Here is a 23,354-nt window from a genome sequence, read left to right as displayed (position 1 = left end):
ATAACAGAAATACTATATTAAGCCAAAAATACTTAAACATTGCAAAAATACTGTGATTCAGCAGAAATACTGTAATTTAGCAGAAATAGTATGATTTACCAAAAATACTATGATTTACCAGAAATACTGTAATTTAGCAGAAATACTGTGATTTAGCACAAATACTTTGATGTACCACAAATTCTGTAATTTAGCAGAAAAACTATGATTTGGCACAAAAACTATGATTTGGCACAAAAACTATGATTTAGCGCAAATACTATGTTTTTGCACACATACTATGATTTAGCACAAATACTATGATTTGAATTGAAATACTATGATTTGGCACAAATACTATAATTTGTCAGAAATACTATGTTTTGGCACAAATACTATGATTGTGCAGAAATACTATATGATTGCAAAAATACTATAAAATAACACAAATACTATGATTTAGCAGAAATGCAGAAATGCAATCCATTATTATCGATATCTTTGTTTCACTGTTAAATACAGCAGGCTTTGGTGAACAGTCATGGAAGTTTTCCAGGCTCTGTGGAAATCCATCAAAAAGATATGACGAGAGAAAAAAAGTGGTTCATTTCCAAGAGTTTGAAATCTGAAGAAATCTGAGAGAGACATGAATTTCCTACCCTCAAACAAACGTAATTCATGGCAGAACGGTAATAGGTCGTAAGAAAATTCTTGAATTGTGAGCGTCAGGAGTGTCTGAAGATATATTGGCACAAGCCTCATGTCTTAACTTCGCTTCGTTAAGGAGATATGACGATTCGAAAATGTGTCTCATTAGAGAATTCCAGCTCTCATTTCGAGCAACGTCTCCATTGAGTTTCTATGGAGAGTTTTCAGACTTTGTGTTGCTCTGAGGAGATTTGCCAAAAATCTCTAACTCCCACAACAATGATAGTGACATTTTCTGAAAGCCAGCAAAAATACCTACATTTTGATGTATAATTTGTTGGGGTTGAGTGAAAATGGAGCGAGTAGCAAGAAGTTGTTAAGACATGAAGAGGAGATTCAGAAAGGTTCAGTGGCCCACTCTAAGCCAACTGCATAGCAACCATAACAACGCAACTATTTTCTGAAAAATCACAATGATGCAACTGAAAACTTAAAGAGGGATAAGATTGAAATGGTAACAGATATGAAAAAGCTGAATCATACATGAATAGCCCAATGATTTCAGAACATTTTAAAGTTTGAATGGTTGTTCTACGTGAAAGTATGAGGAAGTAGTTAAGTTCCAAAAACAAGCAAGTTTTAGCAGAATTTTGGAAGTTTCCCTTTCATTTCAAATGGGACAAAAAAAAGGAAAAAAGCTTAATATTTTAAAAAGTATAATAGTAAAAAAATACCAAAAGTCATAGCCGGCATTAGCAGAAATAGCAGAATAGTTGAAAATCGCACAAAAATTGTGGAAGTAGTTCCACGGCAAAAAAGTACGGAGCAACTAGAATAAAGTGTAAAGAATAAAGAGAAACAGGAACTTAATGTGTGGATGCCTACAGCATCCACACAATTATATACTTTTGTATATAAATCGTCTCTGCTTGCCCTTTTCTAAAAGTCACTGCATGCCACTGGTGTGCAGTGATGACCAGCTAGCTGCAGCACAAATATCTCTTATGGTCCGTGGGAGTGTCTGGGATTTTCCAGCTGGAGGTGGTGAGTTTCTTGTGTTTACCCTCTTGGGCGGAGTCCTGGTGTCTCACCTGAGTCCCATTCACCAGCCAATCAGCAAGAGGGTTCTTAAGGCCAGCGTCTTCCTCCACTCTACCTCTCGTAGTAACTAGGCCTTCTAAGAATCATGATTCAGTGATTCGGTCTCTGTTAAAAAAAAAAATCTTGTTTCCTTGTGTCTCGGTTCCTGGTCATGTCCTCCAAGATCCATCCACTGCTGCATTCGCAATACTCACCTGCAACTTTCTTGGAAAGGATCAGCTACTCACCTCACCTACCTGCCTGCTCTCCTGCCCACTATGCCCACCCGAAGTCCTCTGGAATCCTGAAACGGATTCCCCGCTACCTCCAGTGCTTGCTCCCTGCCAGGACACTCAATTGGTTACCCTCCATGAAGGGTCTCGGCTGCAGCTTGCAAGTAAGCAAACATTCCTCAGCCCACACTCACCTATAGACCCCTTCCTCTGCCATTTCAGTTTTTCCTCTGTTTCAGAACTGCTTGCCAGAGATCCCGCTCCACTCTACTCTCCACTGGTGTGTGTGTGTGTGTGTGTGTGCGTGCTCGTGTGCATGTGTGTACAGATAGTCCTTGTTTTGGTGTGTAAATAAAGCCTGATCAAAAAGTCAGCTCTTGAGTCTGCTTTTGGGTCAACCTCTCATATGAACCCTCTGGATTTGTGACATATAAACCCTTTTAAATGGAACACATAAGGCTGCCATTCCCTGGTGGTATGTGGTCTCACACACTGAAGCAAGGAGAGACCTTTGGTACTTTATGCTGGGGAAATGGCCTCCAAAATCCAACGGCAGAGCTTCTGTTTATGTAAAGCTTTATATCTGGCTGTCAGCAAAGCAGACAAACATCCTGAATGTGTTTAATGAAACTATGTGGCACATCACAGGGCACAGGGACTTCTGAGGGCTGCTGCATTCCATTTGTAAAAGAGCACTAGAAAAAGAAAACATACCTACGCTTGCCATTCATGGTCACACACACCCCTTGTAGATTAAGCCCTCACAGTTTTGATCATTGCCACCATAGCTGAAAGCAAACCTTTAGCTGAACTGTCCTCTCAAGAGGCAAGACAGAGAATGAACACTGCACCATAACAACAGAGAGCGAGGCAGCTTTAACAGGGGATGGGAGCATGTCCTGACTTGCATGTTTATGCAAGAAACCACTATTGTAACACCGGTGCTGACCAGGACATGCTGGACCAGAAATGGACAAAAGGTATAAAAGCAGGTAGCAGCTCCAAATACATGATGTACATCTTGCACTGGGAGCCAACCCCTCTCATCGATGTGCAACCACATAGAGTTCCCCAGCCACTTAGTGGCATACATCAAAAGATTGATCCTGAAAGCCTGGTTTGTGTCATGTTTTCTTCACGACACATGCTTGTTCTTTGTTCACTGTTTTGCTTTGCTCTCTTATCAACAAGGTTAATTTTAAAGTGTTATCAAAACAAAAATAGAAACAGACAGGCCTTTTATGTTACTCTGATTTTAAACAACCTGTTATTGTTATTAAAGTGATTGGACTTTGCAACGTATGACAACAGATCCAAGAGGAGGTGAAGCACCCTAGCTTGTGCCAGGACCATTTGAGTAGGAATACACTGAACAATTCGTATAAATGTTTATGTGCAATAACACCAAAAATATGTTGCTATCACCAGCTTTTATTAATATTGAGTGATAGTGATTTTAGGTTATATCACCAGTCTTGTTTCAGTAGATGATGAGGTTACATGTTTGACATTAACACTTATGTTTAATCCCACTTGTTATACTGTAATTTGTATTGCACTTATTCAGTTTTTAAAAGTGCATTATCATAACTACAATTTCCAAACTTACAAATCTGTAGTTTAGATTTTCCACTCAGCTACGTTTTGTAAATTTCTTTCCTTTTAATTCTTTCAGTTCTCATTTGCAACCTTGCGATACACAACTTTTATTTTTATTTTTTTTGCTTAACCTCAAACATTTCACATTCTCCAGTTGAACTGAGTAATCACTTATGATCCAAAAGTCACAAACACTTTGAGTCTGAGAGCTTTCTCTTAGGTCCATTAAAATTGATCAACCATGAGTGAGCGCTCACCCGGAGTCGTCAGAGTCACTGCTGGCAGATTCCGGACAGTTCTGGAGCTTTTTCATCCAGACGAGCTGGAGCTCCTTGCTTGATGCTGCAAATACATACTGACTGCCATCCTCCAGTCTGAGAGACAGAAAGCACAACACAAGTACAGAAAAATAAGTCTTCCTAAAAATGTTTTGCATAAGAAAATACGGCATATAATGATGTAAAGAAATGCATAAACGAGACCAAAGTATGACACAGGGAGAATTTATTTGAAAGATCAATGGGGAGCCACAAATTTTTAAAAAAATCAATAGCACCATGAACAATTCCAACTTATAATATAGTTTCACAGTGCTAAGAAACAAATACCGTATTTTTTGGACCATAAGGTGCACTGTCAATGATTGGGTCTGTTTTCATACATAAGGCGCACCGGATTATAAGGCGCAATAAGTGAAACAAAGCAGTCAGATAAGTCAAACTTTACTCATCTCATTCTTCATGCTTCCTCCACTTCTGTACCATTGATTCATTAATGTTGAATTCTATCACAGCTGCTCTATTCCCTTGTTGTTGCAGTATATTGATGACTAACCTTGTATTGTGGATGGATTATTTCAGTTGTTCTCCTGACTGAAGTTTGATCCGTTTACAGCATCCTGCCATACTTTTGCATTTGTCTCTAACCATCGGGAACCCTCACGTTAACTTTTATCGAGTGGAAAAAAGTTAGCGTTCATCCTCCAGCTTCACTGTGTTTATGCTATGCTAACATAGCTGTGTCACTACCGATCACGTAGCACATCATTATATACCAGCTAGTCCAACTTCAGTAACCCTACAAAAGTCACTGCTGTTTTGTATTCTGTATTCATTTAAGTTGGAAGTGATCCGCAAGGTTCCTGATTACGGTAGCCGCAATGCTTCAACAATCAACTTCATAAATAAGGCGCACCAGATTATAAGCCGCACTGTCGATTTTTGAGAAAATTAAAGGATTTTAAGTGCACCTTTAGTCCAAAAAATATGGTAGCCAATTTTAAGTGTAAATATGAAGTTTCAGAATGTCCTATACATCAGACAGTCATAGAGCATAGAGAAGCTGTGTTTTCTAACTTTAGCAACAACATTAAAGTCAATTTTCCAATGCTCCAATGTTGTGTTGTGCTTGTGTTTACATGAAGCGTGCAGCTCTTACATTAGTCTGAAAGTGTTCTCCTTCCTTCTGTAGTAGCGATTCTCCCTGCAAACTGCTCCAACTACGTTGATAGGAGGCCACCTAGAGGTCCTCTGCGAAAGCACAACAGAGTTAAACAGTGTAACCTCACTGAGATTATTAGAGAATGTGCAGAAGCAGATGGAGAACACTGTGGTTATAATCCTTCCTGTAGAAAAATAAGCTGCAGTATTTTCTTTTTCCTTACACACTGAGCATGCATTAGACACGACCTACGCTCAACTGCAAGTAATTATTCTGTGTCTGAAGAACACAAAAACAGCAGCCTTGGCAGCAAGTTCCTTTGAATTTTGGAAAATTTTGAATTTAACTCCAACAGACATTTCATTTCATTGCATAAACTTAATTGTTTGAAAGTAACTTGAGATTAAGAAAGTTGAAGTAATTTAATATATGAAAATGTTTCCAATAAAGATGATCATGCTAAAAACACTTTGAAAGAAAAAAAAATCTCCAGATTTGGATAAAAGTAAAAAATCCTCATTCAAGTTACCAAAATATTTTGAAAACCTTTAAAGTTAGTTTCTGCATTGATTATGGTGACGTCTATTCAGAGCATGAAGAGATTTTCAAATCCTAAATGAGGACTGAATTAGAAACAAAGAGAATCATGTCTGCCACCTCTATTAATCTCTATTAATGGACGCCCTTATTTGATTCCTTGTTGAATACGTTAGAAAAAGAAATGTGTGAATTTATTATTTATTGATTATTTTTAATGTTTTCTTTAAACAAATAAATGCATTTCTCAGGATACACACACACATTCATCTTACATGTGAAAGATCCTCAGTTTGAATTTGGGAGAAGATACAAACCCAGCCACGGGGGAGCCTAGGTAAATGGGATCGTTGTGTCAAGGACACATGATACTATCAAACATGTCCATCTGCTATGGCGATACCTTTGAAATAAGGGAGCAGCTAAACGCACTGTTACGACCCGGCTCAAAAGCCGCAACATAGAAAAGGAGAAGAATACCAGAGTGTTAGTGTTGTAGTCAGGACAGAACTTAATTGTTTTTACCCAAACTGCTGTCATGTCATGTAGGCAGTGCTGTCAGTGATGCTGTGGCTTTTTAATGTTCTCTACCTGCGCAGCAGCTGCCGTGTCTTTAAACAGGCTGAGAGTATCTCCCTGCAGAACAGCAAAGACCTCCTCCCAGTGCTCCAGACCCTGCAACAAAAGAGGAGTCTCAGCCAACGCTTCAACAGTGGGCACAACAAACAGGCTGCCATAACCCAAAAAGGTTCTCAGGAATAAAAGGAAATAAAAGGAGCACCACTGGTGTCTCTCAAACCACCGGTGCTAATGGAAGGGTAGAGTGGCAAAAAGAAAACTGGCATAAAACATCCAGGTACTCAAAGTAGGTTTTAAAAAGTAATAAAAGGCCTTCATTTTACTGGCTAATGGCATTAAAAATACACCAATGTGTATCAGCTTCTGCCGTCTTCAGGGTGTGGAAGTACGAGGAAAACAACAGAGCAATTCACTCTGCTTATCTCCTCTCACTTTAAGTGTGCAACACTATAATGTTACATCATTTTCTTTAGCCTTTAGAAACAATCCTGAGTACAGCATCTTCCTCCTTTAAGCAGCTACTCAGTACAGCAAAAAAATCACAACTGGATACCTTCTCAAGAGCATGATTTCATACTGTGTGAGCAACCACGGTTTTCCTCTTATTACAAGACATAAAAATTGGAAAATCCAACTGGGAAGCTGAATAGCTCCTTTTCCATCAGGTTGTCCATCCAGTTTGATAGAGATGTGGAAATAAAATCAAAACATATCAAACAAAGAAGCAGGTTGGGTTAATGCACAATATGAAATTCCGTTTTTAGATATCTCTTTAAACTACCATTCTCTATCATATCATCATTTACAGATGTGTAACATGTCTCTCACCTTGTTTCCCCCTTGTTTCAGCTTAATCTCCAACACGCCCTCCATTCTGATTGGCTCCCCAGGTGTGACCTGACAGTAAGTATGACAGGTGTGAGAACATGTGGTTGATGATGATTATTAATTTAATGAATAAGACAGTTTGTACCTCAGGTTCGGGTTGCCCCTCTGCTAGATCTAAAGACTTTTGTCGAGGTCTAGGAGAGGGGGGAACAAGGTCGGGTGACTCATTATCCTCCTTTGTGATTGGTGCAGCAGTCGGGGCGTTGGGTGGTGTGATGTCATGAGCAGCAGGTGGAGCAGGAGAGCCAGGCACATCAGGCTGCCTAGATGTTGGTGATTTAGGGCGAATACATCTTTCTTTCACAGGTGGAGGTGGTGGCGGTTCAGTGGGGGCAACAAGTCGTCTGATTGCTGAAGGTGAGTTTGGTGGAGTGGTGGGTTTCTCTGGATGGTTTGGAGAATCAGAGCGGCGGTCAAACGCCTGCTCTGAAAAGGAAATTCTGGGCTTTGGAGCCACAGGTGGTTTGGACCTAGGCCGAGTCTCTTTCAATGAATGGAACTGAGGAGGCGGTGGTGAAGAGGAATCAGCTGATTCTCCAAGGGGAGTGTCAGAATTTAGGTGCGAATTTTTGATTCGCCTTCTCCCGGTGTTAACTGTCGGGCTGGGGCTGGACTCATCAGACTCATCAGAACTGTCAGCCAATTCTACTTTTTTGCTAATCTTTGAACCTGATCCAGGTCCCAGTGGCGGACTGAGAGGAGGGCTAGGAGAACTAGAGACTGTTTCTGCTTTCTTCTCCAGCACGGATGGTCTGATTGTTCTGTCTTTCTGCCTGCCACTGCTGGCTCGGTTAACATCTCTCGAGGAGATCCGTGGGGTCTTTGGTTCTGATGGTTTACTTCTCAGGGAGGAAACTCTAGCTGGAGGCCTTCTGTACTGGAGGTCCTTCTCTTCATTTCCATGAAGACCCAGTCTGTTTTCCCTCTGCAATAAAAAAGACAGTGTTTTTAACAGGGTTCATGCACTACAAAAATCAAAATCAATGGTTTTAAGACATTTTTAAGATCTCAGTACCTAATAAAGACAGATAAAACCAGTGTTTGGGGAAAAAATAGGCTTTTACAGCCTTTGATTTAGTCTGTGAACCTCTAATCTTTCCTGTTGTTAATGTTACCTGTGTTTTCTTTTTCTGAAGTGCAATGAAACGGTCACTCTGGGCCTGGATCATGGCCTCCAAGTCCTCCTGCCTCTTAAGGAGCTCCATAACGTCAGACACAGAATCCTGGAGGAACCACAGAAAATGTTCTGGTTAAGAGAGGTTTTAATGCCACAAGTTCTGAGTAATGTCTTGGGGACTCCATCCTCTGAAATCTTCCTTCAAGGATAATTTCAGTTTATTTCAAACAGGTGCACTGAGTCTATTATTATAACAGGTATAACATGGCCTTCCTTCAGGAGGAAAATAAAAACACATCCATATTGAACATTGGACAACAAGGAGCAAGTCATTTTATGTTAGATATCTTTTTTCCTCCTACCTCTGCATTTATCTGCATTACTAACACACTAAATGCAAAATTATACCCTGATACAGGGCAACAGTTTCCCTGAATCGCTACAAAAGAGTTGAAAAGTGAAAAGTGTGCATGACCCATAGAGACATCTGTCCATTTCACTTTTCTGTCCAATCCTCAGCATTAGCATACCCCGTATTCCTCAGCCATCAGAGTGCTTTCATAGGAGTTCAGCCAGCGCTCAGCCTGCTCCAGCTCTCTCTGTAGAAGGACAATCTCCAGATCCTCCTGATACAGCAGCCTGGTTTCCTCCCAAACCTTCTCCACCCGCATCTCCAGCTCCTCCAGCTCACAGATACGCTGCTCCACCTGAGAGGAGGAATATACAGTGGGATATCAGCCATTTGGAGGCATTTCTAATGTTGTTGATGTTTGATGTGCCAAACTACCTTCTCAGACATGAAGTTTCCATCCTCAATCAGACGACTTCCTTTCTGTTTGATGGCCGTCGATTTGATTAGTTGTCTGTCAATCTGGACGCGATACTCATCATGCTTTTTAATGAGCTGTTCCAGGTCGCTTCCCTCACTACTCTGAGGCTCCCCTCTCACCAGAGACAGCATCTCCTTCAGCCAAGCCCTGGAACACAAGACAGTGTGTGATCTTTAAAATACTCCTTCTATGAAAGAGAAAGCTGGTAAACTGCTGGTAAGAACACAAAGATTTAGTTCACAACTCTATAAAACCATACTTTGGTTTACTATAGACCACTGTGGTCAAAAGAAGGTTGTTATTTTGATTTTCACTTATATCTGGAAAAGTACATGGAAAAGTGGAGGTGGGAAAAGCAGGCGCATGACTCCAGAATAGAGCAGGTGACAACAACTGATATGAAAATGATGTCATCAAACATTACATGAAAGGAAGAGCTGGGGTGTAAAGTCCCTTGCAGATAAATACTAAAGCAGCTTAATCCAATGTAAATGACATTTACCAACTGGACGCCACAACAGTGTAGTGATTTACACATTTGGCTAACAGATGAAAGATCTCTGGTTTGAGAGCAGGCTGATACACAAATACTTTGGGGGTTGATGACCTGTGTATAGGAATTTCTTTTATTTATGTATTAATCACATTATTTTATTGTATAATGCCTTGGGGCCACTGGATTTTAGCATGTCTCACACTCATACAGTTAGACAGTGGGGGTCTGGTAAGGAAGTTGGGGGGAAGCAGACAACTCCACAGGAAGAGTCTTTTGTCTCTTCCATGACTCTGGGAGGTAGCAAGGGAGTGTGAACCTTAAGGTGTGAAACAGCTGTGTACTGCCTTTTGTTCCTGAAGAAGGTATTTAACTGAGAGCCATGCTAGGCTCAGGGAGACTCTGCTGACCGTCTGCCCCGCAATCATGCAAGCTCTCCACCAAGCTTGGTTTTCTGTTCTTTGTTTGTGATTAAAGAATGTTAGCTACCGCTCACCGCTTGCCTGCAGGCTTTATTTAAAGGAAAACTTCCACAACACCTGTTTTGAATATAAACTGTCTAAACTAGTGCAATGCTGGTTCTGATTCAATCTATATAAAAAAAAATAATGCTAATCTTAATAATCACTTAATACTATTTGGAGTATTTTTGAATTTTGGGTAGTGTGTGAATACATTTTTTTACATTGACAGAACCTACATGAGTTCAGTCCACTGGGAAATGTATTTCTGCACATCTTCTGCCTGGCCCAGTCTGGCCCGCCGTATGGAGGCTTTGTCCTGGATGCTGGTCCAGCAGGCCACTAGGTCCTCCAGCCGCTGAGTCACAGAGGACCTGGCCTGAGGCTGGGATTTGCTCAGAGTGCGACCTACTTCTCTACTCCTGGTTACTTCCTCAGAGATCCGAACCAGGTCCCTCTGATGGAAAACACAGACAACAAGGCAGGAACATTCATTCAGCTGTCATGCATCCACCACTTAGCTGTGATGCAGTGTTTGGTGGACATTTCCTACCTCCAATGCTTCATGTTGACTCAACAGAGTCTGGATGGAATGCAGGTCATGGCCCAGGTCCTCTGAGTCCAGTACTGCTTCCTTCTCAGCCATCCAGCCCTTCAGTTCTTCCACATCATGGTTAAACTGATGAATCTCCCTTGCTGCCTGCAGATTCTGAAGGACACAGGACAGACCATCATTCTCACAACCTCTAACCCAGATCAACTCATCCAAAGGTACCTTGATCTATCAGATCTATACCTGTTCTCTGGTCCTGATGCTACTGTTGAGCTCATCCCACAGCCTGCTGAGTGCATCATCCCTCCTGCGAGCCTGATCGTCTTGTTGCAGCCCTCGGCCAAGCTGTTGTACTGAGGTCAGTCGGCTGCGACCCAAACCAGAAACTTCTGAAACCAGAACCTCCAGCTTCTTCTGAAGGACCTATAGATGGAGAGAAGAGAGAATAAGCTAAAAACAGATAAAGAGGGAGATATTAGCAGTTTGAGACCTAAGAGTTTCAGAGGATATACCCCCTGGAAGAACATTGGTTTAATATTTACTACAAACTGACCATTTTCTCTATTTATGTGCCAGTAAAGTGTCTTCCTTTTTAAGATTTTTTCAAGCCAAAAACTGATATGCTACAATAAATAAATATGAAACTAAACCCAAACAAATGCAACAAATATAACTTGGAGCCTCTTTTTTTCACATAAGTTTGAACAAAATTCCTGCTACCCTGAACTGGATAAACAGATGAACAGATTTTTTAAAGCCCCATCACTGATTCTACAGTTAGAAAAACTAGTCTAATAGTTGCTGTTATAGCTCATCTGGGTTTGAATCTACCACAGACCTTTCTCTGTGTCACATTACCCCTCTCCCCGAATCACTCCCTGCTTACCTGCCTACTCTCTATACTCTGAAAATACATAAAAAAGAAATCATGAAAAAAGAAAACAAAAATTCAAATACAAAAAAATCCAATAATGGTTTTCCCATTAGTGGTTTCCCCCACAAAATGCCTTCCATAAAGCTAATATTTATCACTGATTGAAGAAAACAGGAACAACCCCAGGTTTCCGCACTGTAGCCAGAGTGACAAAGAGAGTTCTGTTGTACTCATTTAACGTTAACTAGCAATGATTTTATGGATTTCTACACAAATGAAAATTGCAGACATCATACAGATGCCCCACAGTCCAACTCTTGGCATTTCACCCACCTGCATTTTACTCAGCAGAGCATCAGAGGTTTAACACCTAGTACCCCTCGAGGATCTTGGGGACATATTTGGAAAAAACAGCTGTATTCAGAAAAATCAGATAAGCTGTTTATTTCCTGACAACCTGAGCATTACTGGAGCTTAACTTCAGCTGGGCAGACGCAGTCCAGGAGAGGGCTGCATGTTCATCCAGAATCACCTGATGTTTTGCTGGAATTGCCTGGGTAAGAGAGGCCAACTAAGGCAGGTCAAGTCTTGTTCCATGGGCTCACCAAACTCTTTCCAAACCCAAGTTTTTGGTTCAGCTACTGCCAAAGCCAAAATCCGCTTGGCCTATCAATATCTATAAAAAGTATACCCACCCCTGCCCTCTACCTCTCACTAAGGGAAACTCTACAGTGGTACAGAGTCCAGACTTATTCCTGGACACTAATTCCTAAACCCAAGCTGTGCATTGAGGCAAGCCTGAATATATCTATGGCACACTAACACAGGCTAGTTATTTATTTAACACCAGTTCACAGCAACAGTCATTTTAAGATGATCCCCTAACAGCATCACTTTGCAAGAGTGGGAATGACAAACTCTCTTTTCACAGGAAGAGACTTCCAGCAGAAAAAGGCCAACCAGCTGCCATGACTGGTTAGTAGGTGAAGGGAAAGAGAAAAGCTAATGACATGCAGTAGTGGTGTGTAAACACATGAGGAGTGAAAATAAGTGAGTACAGAACAAATTCTCAGTGCATGATGGGAAGTCACCCAGCAGACTGAGCTTATAACAAAGAGCAGGTTTAGGATCAACTGATCCAGCCCTGACTATAAGCATCATCAAAAAGAAAGTTGGAAACCTAATCTTACAACCCAAACTGGGAGCTAGTTTCACAGGAGCAGCAATTGATAGCTGACAGCTCTACCTCCCATTCTACTTTTGTAAAAACTATGAAGCACAAGAAACCCATGATTATTTTTCTACATGACTCACCTCCACATCCTCCAGATCTTGTCCACAATCAGTGGACTCTACCATCGTTCTCTTGGAGGTCAGCCATGTTTGGAGTTCTTTAGCCTCTCTCTCATACACATAGAGACGGAGCTGATCTTCCAGAGCGGCACGACGGGATGCAGAAAGTCTGAGGAGTGTCTCAAAACGTTCAACGACAGCTGGGAGAGAATCACTGACCAGTTGGCTGAAAAACAGAAACATTATTTTCTTTTTAGTTTCAAAATGTTAAAAAAACAAGCAGAATGATGATACTGCATCATACTACACACCGGTTTACCTCTTGGGGTGTCTAAGGTGTTGCAGCGATGCACCATTCTCCTGCAGTTTCTCCACTGTCCTCCTCTGGTTGTCCAGTTCTACAACCACAGAGTCCAATTTCCTCAGCATAGCTTCCGTCACCTCCTCACTCCTCCCGCAGTCTCGAGACTCTAAACCCACCTGCTGCTCCTCTAACCACAGTTGGAGCTCTGAAACCTTCAAACACACAAAAATAGGCACATGTGAATAACAGCTAAAGTTTTTTTGTTTCATAATTTCTTCTTTTTCTTGTGCAGGTTTTTTTTGTTATGATTATATAAATAACATAAAATAATGTCATTTGTCACCTTTCTCACTCACTATGTGTTAATAGACCTCTCTGCATCGAATCATATCTGTTATTAATCTCTGTCTCTCTTCCACAGCATGTCTTTATCCTGTTTTCCTTCTCTCACCCCAACCGGTCGCAGCAGATGGCCGCCCCTCCCTGAGCCTGGTTCTGCCGGAGGTTTCTTCCTGTTAAAAGGGAGTTTTTCCTTCCCACTGTCGCCAAAGTGCTTGCTCATAGGGGGTCATATGATTGTTGGGTTTTTCTTTGTATGTATTATTGTAGAATCTACTGTACAATATAAAGCGCCTTGAGGCGACTTCTGTTGTGATTTGGCGCTATATAAATAAAATTGAATTGAATTGAATTGAACCAGTCCAACAGTCCAAAAAAGGCTTGTTAGATTAGTTGTTGATTCTAAATTGACCGTGAGAGTACCTGCTGTTCTGTCTCTTCCTGTGATAGACTAGTGACATGTTCAGAGGGTAATTTGTACATTTTTATGACTTACATCTTTTATATACAGTCAGCTACAGTGGTGCTAGTAATGAGTGGTTATACGTAGGGCTGGGTATCGTCACTGATTTCTATAATGGATTTGATTCTGATTCACAAGGTTCTGATTTGATTCAATTTTGACTCAGACAGTCAGAACTATATTCTTAAATGTATTTCTGGCAAAATACATTTATATTTAAAAATCAATTCAGGATTTAAGCAGTCGCGGCAGATGGCCCCGCCCCTCCCTGAGCCTGGTTCTGCCGGAGGTTTCTTCCAATTCAATTCAATTCAATTCAATTCAATTTTATTTATATAGCGCCAAATCACAACAAAAGTCGCCTCAAGGCGCTTTATATTGTACAGTAGATAGCACAATAATAAATACAGAGAAAAACCCAACAATCATATGACCCCCTATGAGCAAGCACTTTGGCGACAGTGGGAAGGAAAAACTCCCTTTTAACAGGAAGAAACCTCCGGCAGAACCAGGCTCAGGGAGGGGCGGCCATCTGCTGCGACCGGTTGGGGTGAAAGAAGGAAAACAGGATGAAAGACATGCTGTGGAAGAGAGACAGAGATTAATAACAGATATGATTCGATGCAGAGTGGTCTATTAGCACATAGTGAGTGAGAAAGGTGACTGGAAGGGAAAAACTCAATGCATCATGGGAATCCCCGGCAGCCTACGTCTATTGCAGCATAACTAAGGGAGGATTCAGGGTCACCTGGTCCAGCCCTAACTATATGCTTTAGCAAAAAGGAAAGTTTTAAGCCTAATCTTGAAAGTAGAGATAGTGTCTGTCTCCCGAATCCAAACTGGAAGTTGGTTCCACAGAAGAGGGGCCTGAAAACTGAAGGCTCTGCCTCCCATTCTACTTTTAAATACTCTAGGAACAACAAGTAGGCCTGCAGAGCGAGAGCGAAGTGCTCTAATAGGGTGATATGGTACTACAAGGTCATTAAGATAAGATGGGGCCTGATTATTTAAGACCTTGTATGTGAGGAGCAGGATTTTGAATTCAATTCTGGATTTAACAGGAAGCCAATGAAGGGAAGCCAAAACAGGAGAAATATGCTCTCTCTTTCTAGTCCCTGTCAGTACCCTTGCTGCAGCATTTTGGATTAGCTGAAGGCTTTTCAGCGAGTTTTTAGGACATCCTGATAATAAAGAATTACAGTAGTCCAGCCTGGAAGTAATAAATGCATGAACTAGTTTTTCAGCATCACTCTGAGACAGGATATTTCTAATTTTAGAGATGTTGCGCAAATGGAAGAAAGCAGTCTTACATATTTGTTTAATATGTGCGTTGAAGGACATGTCCTGGTCAAAAATGACTCCAAGGTTTCTCACAGTGTTACTGGAGGCCAAGGTAATGCCATCCAGAGTAAGAATCTGCTTAGATACCATATTTCTAAGATTTTCAGGGCCGAGTACAATAACCTCAGTTTTATCTGAATTAAGAAGCAGAAAGTTAGCGGCCATCCAGGTCTTTATGTCTTTAAGACATTCCTGCAGTTTAACTAATTGGTCTGTGATACCTGGCTTCATGGATAGATAGAGCTGCGTGTCATCTGCATAGCAGTGAAAATTTATGCTATGTCTTCTAATGATGCTGCCTAAGGGAAGCATGTATAATGTAAATAGAATTGGTCCTAGCACTGAACCCTGTGGAACACCATAATTGACCTTAGTGTCTGAAGAGGACTCTCCATTTACATGTACAAATTGGAGTCTATTAGATAGATATGATACAAACCACTGCAGTGCAGTACCTGTAATACCTACAGCATGTTCTAATCGCTCTAATAGGATATTATGGTCAACAGTATCGAATGCAGCACTGAGGTCTAGCAGGACAAGCACAGAGATGAGTCCACTGTCAGAGGCCATAAGAAGATCATTTGTAACCTTCACTAAAGCTGTTTCTGTGCTGTGATGAGCTCTGAAACCTGACTGAAACGCTTCAAATAAGCCATTCCTCTGCAGATGATCTGTTAGCTGTTTGACAACTACTCTTTCAAGGATTTTTGATATGAAAGGAAGGTTGGAGATTGGCCTATAATTAGCTAAGACAGTTGGGTCTAGAGATGGCTTTTTAAGTAAAGGTTTAACTACAGCCACCTTGAAGGCCTGTGGTACATAGCCGATTATTAGAGATAGGTTGATCATATTTAAGATTGAAGCATTAATTAATGGCAGGACTTCTTTGAGCAGTTTTGTAGGAATGGGGTCTAAAAGACACGTTGATGGTTTGGAGGAATTAATTATTGAAGTTAACTCAGAAAGATCAATTGGAGAAAAAGAGTCTAACTTAACATCGATGGTACTAAAAGTAGCTGTAGATAATGTTACATCTGTGGGATGATTATTGGTAATTTTTTCTCTAATGATAAAAATTTTATTTGTGAAGAAGTTCATGAAGTCATTACTAGTTAACGTTAAAGGGATTGTTGGCTCAGTAGAGCTCTGACTTTTTGTCAGCCTGGCTACAGTGCTGAAGAGAAACCTGGGGTTGTTCTTATTTTCTTCAATCAGTGACGAATAGTAAGATGTTCTGGCTTTGCGGAGGGCTTTCTTATAAAGCAGCAAACTATTTCTCCAGGCTAAATGATGATCCTCTAAATTTGTGACACGCCATTTCCTCTCCAGCTTACGAGTTATCTGCTTTAGGCTACGTGTTTGAGAATTATACCACGGAGTCAGGGACTTTGGATTTGAGGCCTTAGTTTTCACAGGAGCTACAGTATCCAGAGTCGTACGTAGTGAGGAGGTAAAATTATTAACAAGATAATCAACCTCTGTTGGAGTAGCGTTCAGATAGCTGCTCTGCTCTATGTTGGTACAGGGCATTGAAGATGATAACAGTGGGTGGATTAAAAGGGAGTTATGCTTGCTAATAGGGGGTCATATGACTGTTGGGTTTTTGTTTGTATGTATTATTGTATGGTCTACCTTGCAATATAAAGCACCTTGTGGTGACTGTTGTTGTGATTTGGTGCTGTATAAATAAAATTGAATTGAATTAAATGAATCAAAATGGCATTTATTCAAAGTAAAATTGATTTGAATCAGGGAAATTGATTTTTTAAACCCATCCCTAGAAACTGCATTCAATTCAGCGTTTGTGCATTATTGAAGGCGCCACTTGTATTTTTTGAACGAGAGCAGCATAGCATGTTGATTGAGTCACAGCCAGTAATGTTGCAGCAGGGTCTGAGGATGTGAGTGATTATAGTCTGGGGTTTATGATACTTGACTTGACACCTTGATTAAGTTGCTCCTTTATGGACCTTTGCAAAAAAACTTATTTTTCAGATATTTTTATAATATATCTAAAAAGGGGGACCTTTATACATTAAATCTCAGTTTTATGTCATGTGTCTGTTACCTCTGTGAGGAAGGCATGTATGCTGACTGCCTCCTGCAGTAGTTTCACTTTCTCCTCACCCTCTACCATCAGTTTCTCATGCAGACTCTTTAAGTCCTCCAGACGCTCCCGGATATCGTGAGATGCAAAGTGTCGACCCCTAACCTGAGAGGGTCAAGAACACATAAGGTTCCCAGATCATTTCTTAAACATTCCAGCTGTAACAATGCCAAAATCGAAGAGATCCTTACCAGACTACGCCCCGCCTCCTGAACTGCTTGGACCAGTGGCATGCGTCCAGAGATCTCCTGCATCAGGGTCTTTAAAAAAATCATTTGCAAATTAATTATTTCAATTAACACAACAAAAGTAACCCAAAACCTGGAAAAATTAGAACCATGTAGATGCTATTTAATAACCTATGACCAGACCAGTAAACAATTAATCAAAGATGTCCTTAATTATAAAAACAATTGCAATTTGGAGCTACAAGTAAAGTCCAGGAGGTTATAAATGTCCTATTAAAATACTGATGTCTGTAATAATGTGCATAGAAAAGCCTGAATATTAATTGATCTAGATGTGATGTTTTCTTCTTTCCCCACTGTCAGTAAGCTCTGCAAGTAGTCACCTGGTGCTTCTGGAGCAGCTGCTGGCTACTGCTGAGGGAGCTGCCCAAGTCTTTGGCAGTGATGGAGGGCAGTCTGTCATTCAGCCAGGCCATTTCCTCCTCCACATTTCTGTAGAACTGGAACAGGACTTGCCAGGCCTCCAAGTTCTCCTTACGTCTCTGCAGGGGCTGCGCCAGACTGTTGTACCTGTCAGAGTAAAGAGCAACACCGGTGAAATACATCTCAAACATTTCTTTCTCATTTTGTGATATTTTAATTTGTATAATAGTTGTTATACCCTTGGAAGAGCATCAACCTCTTCCAAGGGTATAAAGAGACTTGAAGAAGTCGGCTACATTATGTATACAATCAGATTTCTTCATAGCGCACACGATCTACTGTTTACAGACCTGTTGATGGTGTGTGCCACTCTGGTCTGAATCTCCTCAGCCAGGAAGTTACCCTGAGAGTGGAAGTTCTTTGCTGTGTCCACCAGACCCTGATATACAAAATGTATACATTTACATATACTTCATATAAGCAAACCGACATTTATCATACTTTTGTGAATCTACAATGCTCTTTTCCCTTCAGTCTATACCTCCAGACACTGCTGAGCACATGGTTCCCAACAATATAGCATGATGGTGCAGTTTTCTTATAAATTTCACAATAATGTTTGTTGTGAAGTAGGTCTGACAGGAGCCAGACCCTAATGCAGGACTAAAACACGAAGGGGATGAACTAAAAGAGGCATCTTTATTTTGCTGTAAACACTGAGACATGGATATAAATAAACATAACTTAAAGCTGGAAACAAAGAACTAAGAAGCTAGGAAACTAGGAACAGAGAAACTAGGAATCAGGAGCTGACTAGAACCACTAGGCGAAACGAGGACCATGGGAGAGACACCCAGCAATGTGGGACGAAGCAACAACAGGCAGAGGACAACAGGGGACTAAATACACAAGGGATGGGAAACATAGCTGGAACCTAACTGGCATAATGGGACAGGGAGGAAGCAAAACTGAATATACTAGACACAGGACACAGGACTACCAAATAAAACAGGAAACCCACGGACAGAAACTCAAGACACGTGAGTCTGACGCAGCGACTGGGGAGACAGGAATAAACACAGAGACAAGACTGACTAACTACAGGAGAAGATTAGACTCAGAGGCAGGGAAAACTATGATCACTAAGAACCTTTTTGTCTGTTGTTTCTTTTGCCTTGGTAATTCTTTGTGAAGCACTTTGTGATCTTTGTCTTGAAAGGTGTTTTATAAATAAAATTTTACTTGCTTACTTACTAAGAGCTAGAAACTAAACAGAAACTAAATGATCTAAAGAGAACTCAGAATTACAAAAAAAACCCAACATAAAACAATCAGAGAATCTAGCCTAACTTAGAATAACATTTTAACCCGATTCACACAATCCACACCATAAACCATGGGTCAAAGACCCAGGACGGCTATAATATCATTATAGAAGTAATCTAGTGTGCACCCTAGATATAAATAGGAATGGTAAATGGCCCGTATTTGTATAGCGCTTTACTTAGTCCTTATGGACCTCAAAGCACTTTACACTACATTCAGTCATCCACCCATTCACACACACATTCACACACTGGTGATGGCAAGCTACATTGTAGCCACAGCTACCCTGGGGCGCACTGACAGAGGTGAGGCTGCCGGACACTGGGGCCAACCCTCTGACCACCACCAGTAGGCAACGGGTGAAGTGTCTTGCACAAAGACACAACGACCGAGACTGTCTGAGCCGGGGCTCGGACCAGCAACCTTACGATTACAAGACGAACTGCCAACTCTTGAGCCACAATCGCCCGGAAAAAAATCAAACTAAAAACTCAAAATTATGAGGATTTAAAACAACTAAACAGTATGTCCACCCTCGCGCTTGCACCTGGATTCGGTCTCGGTGTCCATCCATCTCCTCTTCCACCCCCTGCAGTTCCTTCAGCAGTCTGTTCACAGAGGGTAGGTCACTGCCACAGTCCTCATTGGCCAGCTCCCTCTCCACTGACACCACGAACTGCTCCATGTCATCCAATGAACGCTGGAACTGCAACGCCTAAACACACAAAGGGCATTCAGAGAACTTTATGTACCTCCTACCATTCCAGGACCATGAGCAAGTCCCCACGAAAGAAATCTTAAACGTTTTCTATGAAGATTTAGTTCAGGATTAAAGTTGAGTAGGTTTAATTTGAAATTAAGTTATGGTTTTAAGGGCAACATTAAACATGACTGTGCAAGTACCTGGTAGGCCTCCTGAAGTCTAGTTTTCTTCTCCTTGCAGTTGTGGATCAGAGTATCCCAGCTGTCAGTCAGCTCTCTGACTCGAGGTCGAACCTTTTCTTCAGCAGACAGAGACTCAGACAGCAGCTTCTCTCCTTCCTGGAAAGCACACAATAGGCAACATTTTATATTCCCAATGGTGTAAACAAACAATGACGTCTGAATGTTAGCAAAATCTAAGAGAAGATCTAAATAGAAAAAAAATTCTAATGGGATAATCTTTTTGACACTTCTCAGCACTTGTCCAGCCCAAGACATCTTGCAGCTAGAGCTGTAATCAGGGAAATACACAGACACTTAAAGAAAATCCACCTTAGTGAGGGTTTCCACCCTGTAGCGGTTGCCAACGATCTCTGCTTCAAAGCTCTGATGTTTTAACAGCTTCGCCTGAAGGTTGGTTGGTTCCCTCCAGTTTTCATCCAGTGCTATGGCGTTACGCTCATTCAGCCACACACATACCTGAAAAACACACATTTATTTTTATTTTTATTTTTTTAATTTGTTCATTTCAGGCACAACAAAAATACATATATTAAACACAAAGTGCACAAAACAAAAAGCAAAATTTGCCTGAAAAGGAGTGGGACGAAGAAAACTTATTAAATCCCACCCCTTTACTCACTCATCAACAAAAAACAATAAACTTCCCGCAGCTACGCCCATCGTTGCAGACCAAACAAACCCATCAACAGCCCCGGGCACATGCAAGCATCTCAACGGCAGCTCGCAAACAACAAATAGAACCTTCATAACTGAATACAGAATATATTACAGTTTTTCTCGATTGCTTAAACACTATAACCAGGCCTCTAAACTAAAATTTCAAAACCATAAACGCTATTGGTCAAAAAGCTCACCCATTTCCCTGAACTATAAACACTATTCCCTGCTTTGACACATGACTCAAATTTGGTGAACTGGTACTGCAAAACTCTACACACAAATCCCTACATTTTACAGTGCTTACACCATGTAGTCATGTAGAAAGCACTAGCATGCAATAATGTTAACTTAAGTCAGCATAGCTTGAGCCCAATTAGCACACAATTAACCAGGTGGAAACACTAGGAGTCAAAATTTAGCACACACCAATCAGAACCTGCGATGGATAGATAAAAGGGCCAAAGTCAGCTCATTCAGGTTTGAAACAATGGATCCAAAGAGATGCAAAGGAAGAGGACGTGGTGGAGAAAGAGGACGTGGTGAAAGAGGAGGACGTGGTGGAGAAAGAGGACGTGGTGAAAGAGGAGGAGGAGGTGGTGAAGGAGGTGGAGGTGGAGAACGACGGCGACAAGGAAGGGGAAGAGCAAGGGCACGAAGACAGTCAGTCTCGGATGAAATTCGAGCCACTTTAGTTGACCATGTCCTTGTCCATGGGATGACTATGAGGGAGGCTGGGCAACGAGTACAACCAAATTTGAGTCGCTTCACTGTTGCCTCCATCATCAGAACCTTCAGGGAGGAAAACAGGTAGGTGTACTTGCAGTAAGACTGCTTTGTACAGTAACGTTTAAGTTACTGAATTTATGTGTCTTGAGTTTCAGTATGTTTCCATTATTTTCCTGTAAAATGAATGTGTGACAGTTACAGTAATGAGTGCTTCTATTTTTGTAGGACACAGAGACGACCACCTGGTGGAGGCAGGTTAAGGCTTTTGTCGGAGGAGCAAGAGAGGGAACTTGTAAACATGGTAATTGCAAATAATGTAATCCGCCTGCAAGAGATTCAAAGGAGAGTGATTGAGGATGATCATCTTTTTCGAGGCATAAATGCCATCAGCCTCTCCACAATTGACCGCATCCTCCGAAAGAATCAATTCCGGATGAAACAGGCATACCGAGTCCCTTTCGAACGAAACTCTGACAGAGTGAAAAACTAACGTGTGGAATATGTTCAGGTATGAGTTTTGATACTGTATAAGGTATTGTGTACCATCACAGCATGGCAGTTTATGCTGCCATTTCAGCACTCTTGAACTTTGGTTCAGGGTACCGATTGACTCTACTGTGTTATGTGTTTTGCAGAGAATCTTTGAGATTGAAGGACGGCCTGTTCCCCATGAAATGATCTTTGTGGATGAGGCAGGTTTTAACCTGACCAAAAGAAGGAAAAGGGGGAGGAACATAATTGGCCATCGGGCTATTGTAAATGTCCCTGGTCAGCGTGGGGGGAATGTCACTATGTGCGCAGCCATCAGCCAACGAGGGGTACTCCACCGCCATGCCGTACTAGGACCCTATAACACTATGCTTCTCCTTGCTTTTCTTGATGGTTTAAGACAACATATGTTCCAGCTGGACTACAGGGAACCAGCACAGCCAGAGCAGCCTCACTACGTTGTTGTGTGGGATAACGTCAGCTTCCATCGCGCTGCTCTGGTTCGTGACTGGTTTACCAATAACCCAAGGTTTTCTAATATCTTTCTGCCTGCATACTCCCCCTTTCTAAACCCGATAGAGGAGTTATTTTCGGCATGGCGGTGGAAAGTGTATGACCGAGAACCTTATGTCCGTGTTCACCTCCTTCAGGCCATGGAAGAGGCCTGCCTAGACATATCAGTAGATGCATGCCAGGGGTGGATCAGGCATGCAAGAGGATTTTACCCCCGCTGCCTGGCTGGGGCCAATATAGCCTGTGATGTGGATGAGATTCTCTGGCCTGACCCAGACCAAAGACAAGATGCTGTGGTGGGATAATGTTTCTGGTGTGTGTTGTACTGTATAGTACATGAATGACAATGTGCCACTGTACATACATTGGTTGCGTCTTTTGTGTTTATCATGTGACAAGGGTTTTGAAGGGGAGAACCATAAGCAACCTAATTGTTTTGGAACTATTGTTTTGAATTAATTGTACCAGTGTGCAAAACTCTGTTGTAGTGTGTGTGTTTTTGAGGGCTTGTGTTTGATGTCTGAGGGCAAAGTTCGGTTTTTCAGCAGGAGTGAATAGTTTTGGGTGTAGAGCTTCATTTTGACCTGGAAATAGGATGTTTGGGGAATTGAGTGAGATGTTATGGATTTGTGTTTACTGTTGTGCGGATATGAGGCGTAGTTTCAAGAAATGTGTTTTAGCAATCGAGAAAAACTGTAATTATAAATTGCGTTACCACAATAATTACATAGTAACAAACACACATACATATACATACATACATATATATCTACACACACACATGTACATATATGTACATACATACGCACACACATTTTTATTTTTTTATTTTTTATTTTTTGGAATCCATACCAGCAATGGTAAGAGAACAGACATTACAGAGCACACTAAAACCATCATTGAGTATACTGTGACCAGACCAA

The 23,354-nt window shown here is 41.3% G+C and overlaps 1 protein-coding gene and 1 long non-coding RNA gene across 2 annotated transcripts in view; one reads left to right on the top strand and one right to left on the bottom strand.

Moving 5' to 3' along the window:
* The window catches only part of sptbn5 (spectrin, beta, non-erythrocytic 5), a 117,958-nt gene that overhangs the window by 13,891 nt on the left and 80,713 nt on the right, over window positions 1-23,354 (bottom strand). The window contains exons 59-78 of the mRNA XM_013274982.3: window positions 20,353-20,499; window positions 20,002-20,139; window positions 19,646-19,813; window positions 18,123-18,211; window positions 17,733-17,919; window positions 17,353-17,421; window positions 17,123-17,266; window positions 12,924-13,120; window positions 12,626-12,830; window positions 10,681-10,860; window positions 10,438-10,593; window positions 10,124-10,341; window positions 8,888-9,077; window positions 8,631-8,807; window positions 8,099-8,206; window positions 7,069-7,908; window positions 6,924-6,992; window positions 6,108-6,191; window positions 4,977-5,068; window positions 3,797-3,913 (exon numbers count right to left, since the gene is read on the bottom strand). Coding sequence (XP_013130436.1) covers window positions 3,797-3,913; window positions 4,977-5,068; window positions 6,108-6,191; window positions 6,924-6,992; window positions 7,069-7,908; window positions 8,099-8,206; window positions 8,631-8,807; window positions 8,888-9,077; window positions 10,124-10,341; window positions 10,438-10,593; window positions 10,681-10,860; window positions 12,626-12,830; window positions 12,924-13,120; window positions 17,123-17,266; window positions 17,353-17,421; window positions 17,733-17,919; window positions 18,123-18,211; window positions 19,646-19,813; window positions 20,002-20,139; window positions 20,353-20,499 — 3,575 coding nt within the window. The remainder of the gene's footprint in view (window positions 1-3,796; window positions 3,914-4,976; window positions 5,069-6,107; window positions 6,192-6,923; window positions 6,993-7,068; window positions 7,909-8,098; window positions 8,207-8,630; window positions 8,808-8,887; window positions 9,078-10,123; window positions 10,342-10,437; window positions 10,594-10,680; window positions 10,861-12,625; window positions 12,831-12,923; window positions 13,121-17,122; window positions 17,267-17,352; window positions 17,422-17,732; window positions 17,920-18,122; window positions 18,212-19,645; window positions 19,814-20,001; window positions 20,140-20,352; window positions 20,500-23,354) is intronic.
* LOC109195992 (uncharacterized) lies at window positions 20,813-23,130 on the top strand. Its single transcript, XR_003215227.1, has 3 exons — window positions 20,813-21,510; window positions 21,655-21,937; window positions 22,065-23,130. It is a non-coding gene; the product is annotated as an uncharacterized LOC109195992 (long non-coding RNA).

The sequence above is a fragment of the Oreochromis niloticus genome, linkage group LG19 (genome assembly GCF_001858045.2).
Source record: "Oreochromis niloticus isolate F11D_XX linkage group LG19, O_niloticus_UMD_NMBU, whole genome shotgun sequence".
Classification (NCBI taxonomy): Eukaryota; Metazoa; Chordata; class Actinopteri; order Cichliformes; family Cichlidae; genus Oreochromis; species Oreochromis niloticus.
Note: the sequence above shows the minus strand (reverse complement) of the source record. Positions and strands in the feature narration are given on the sequence as shown.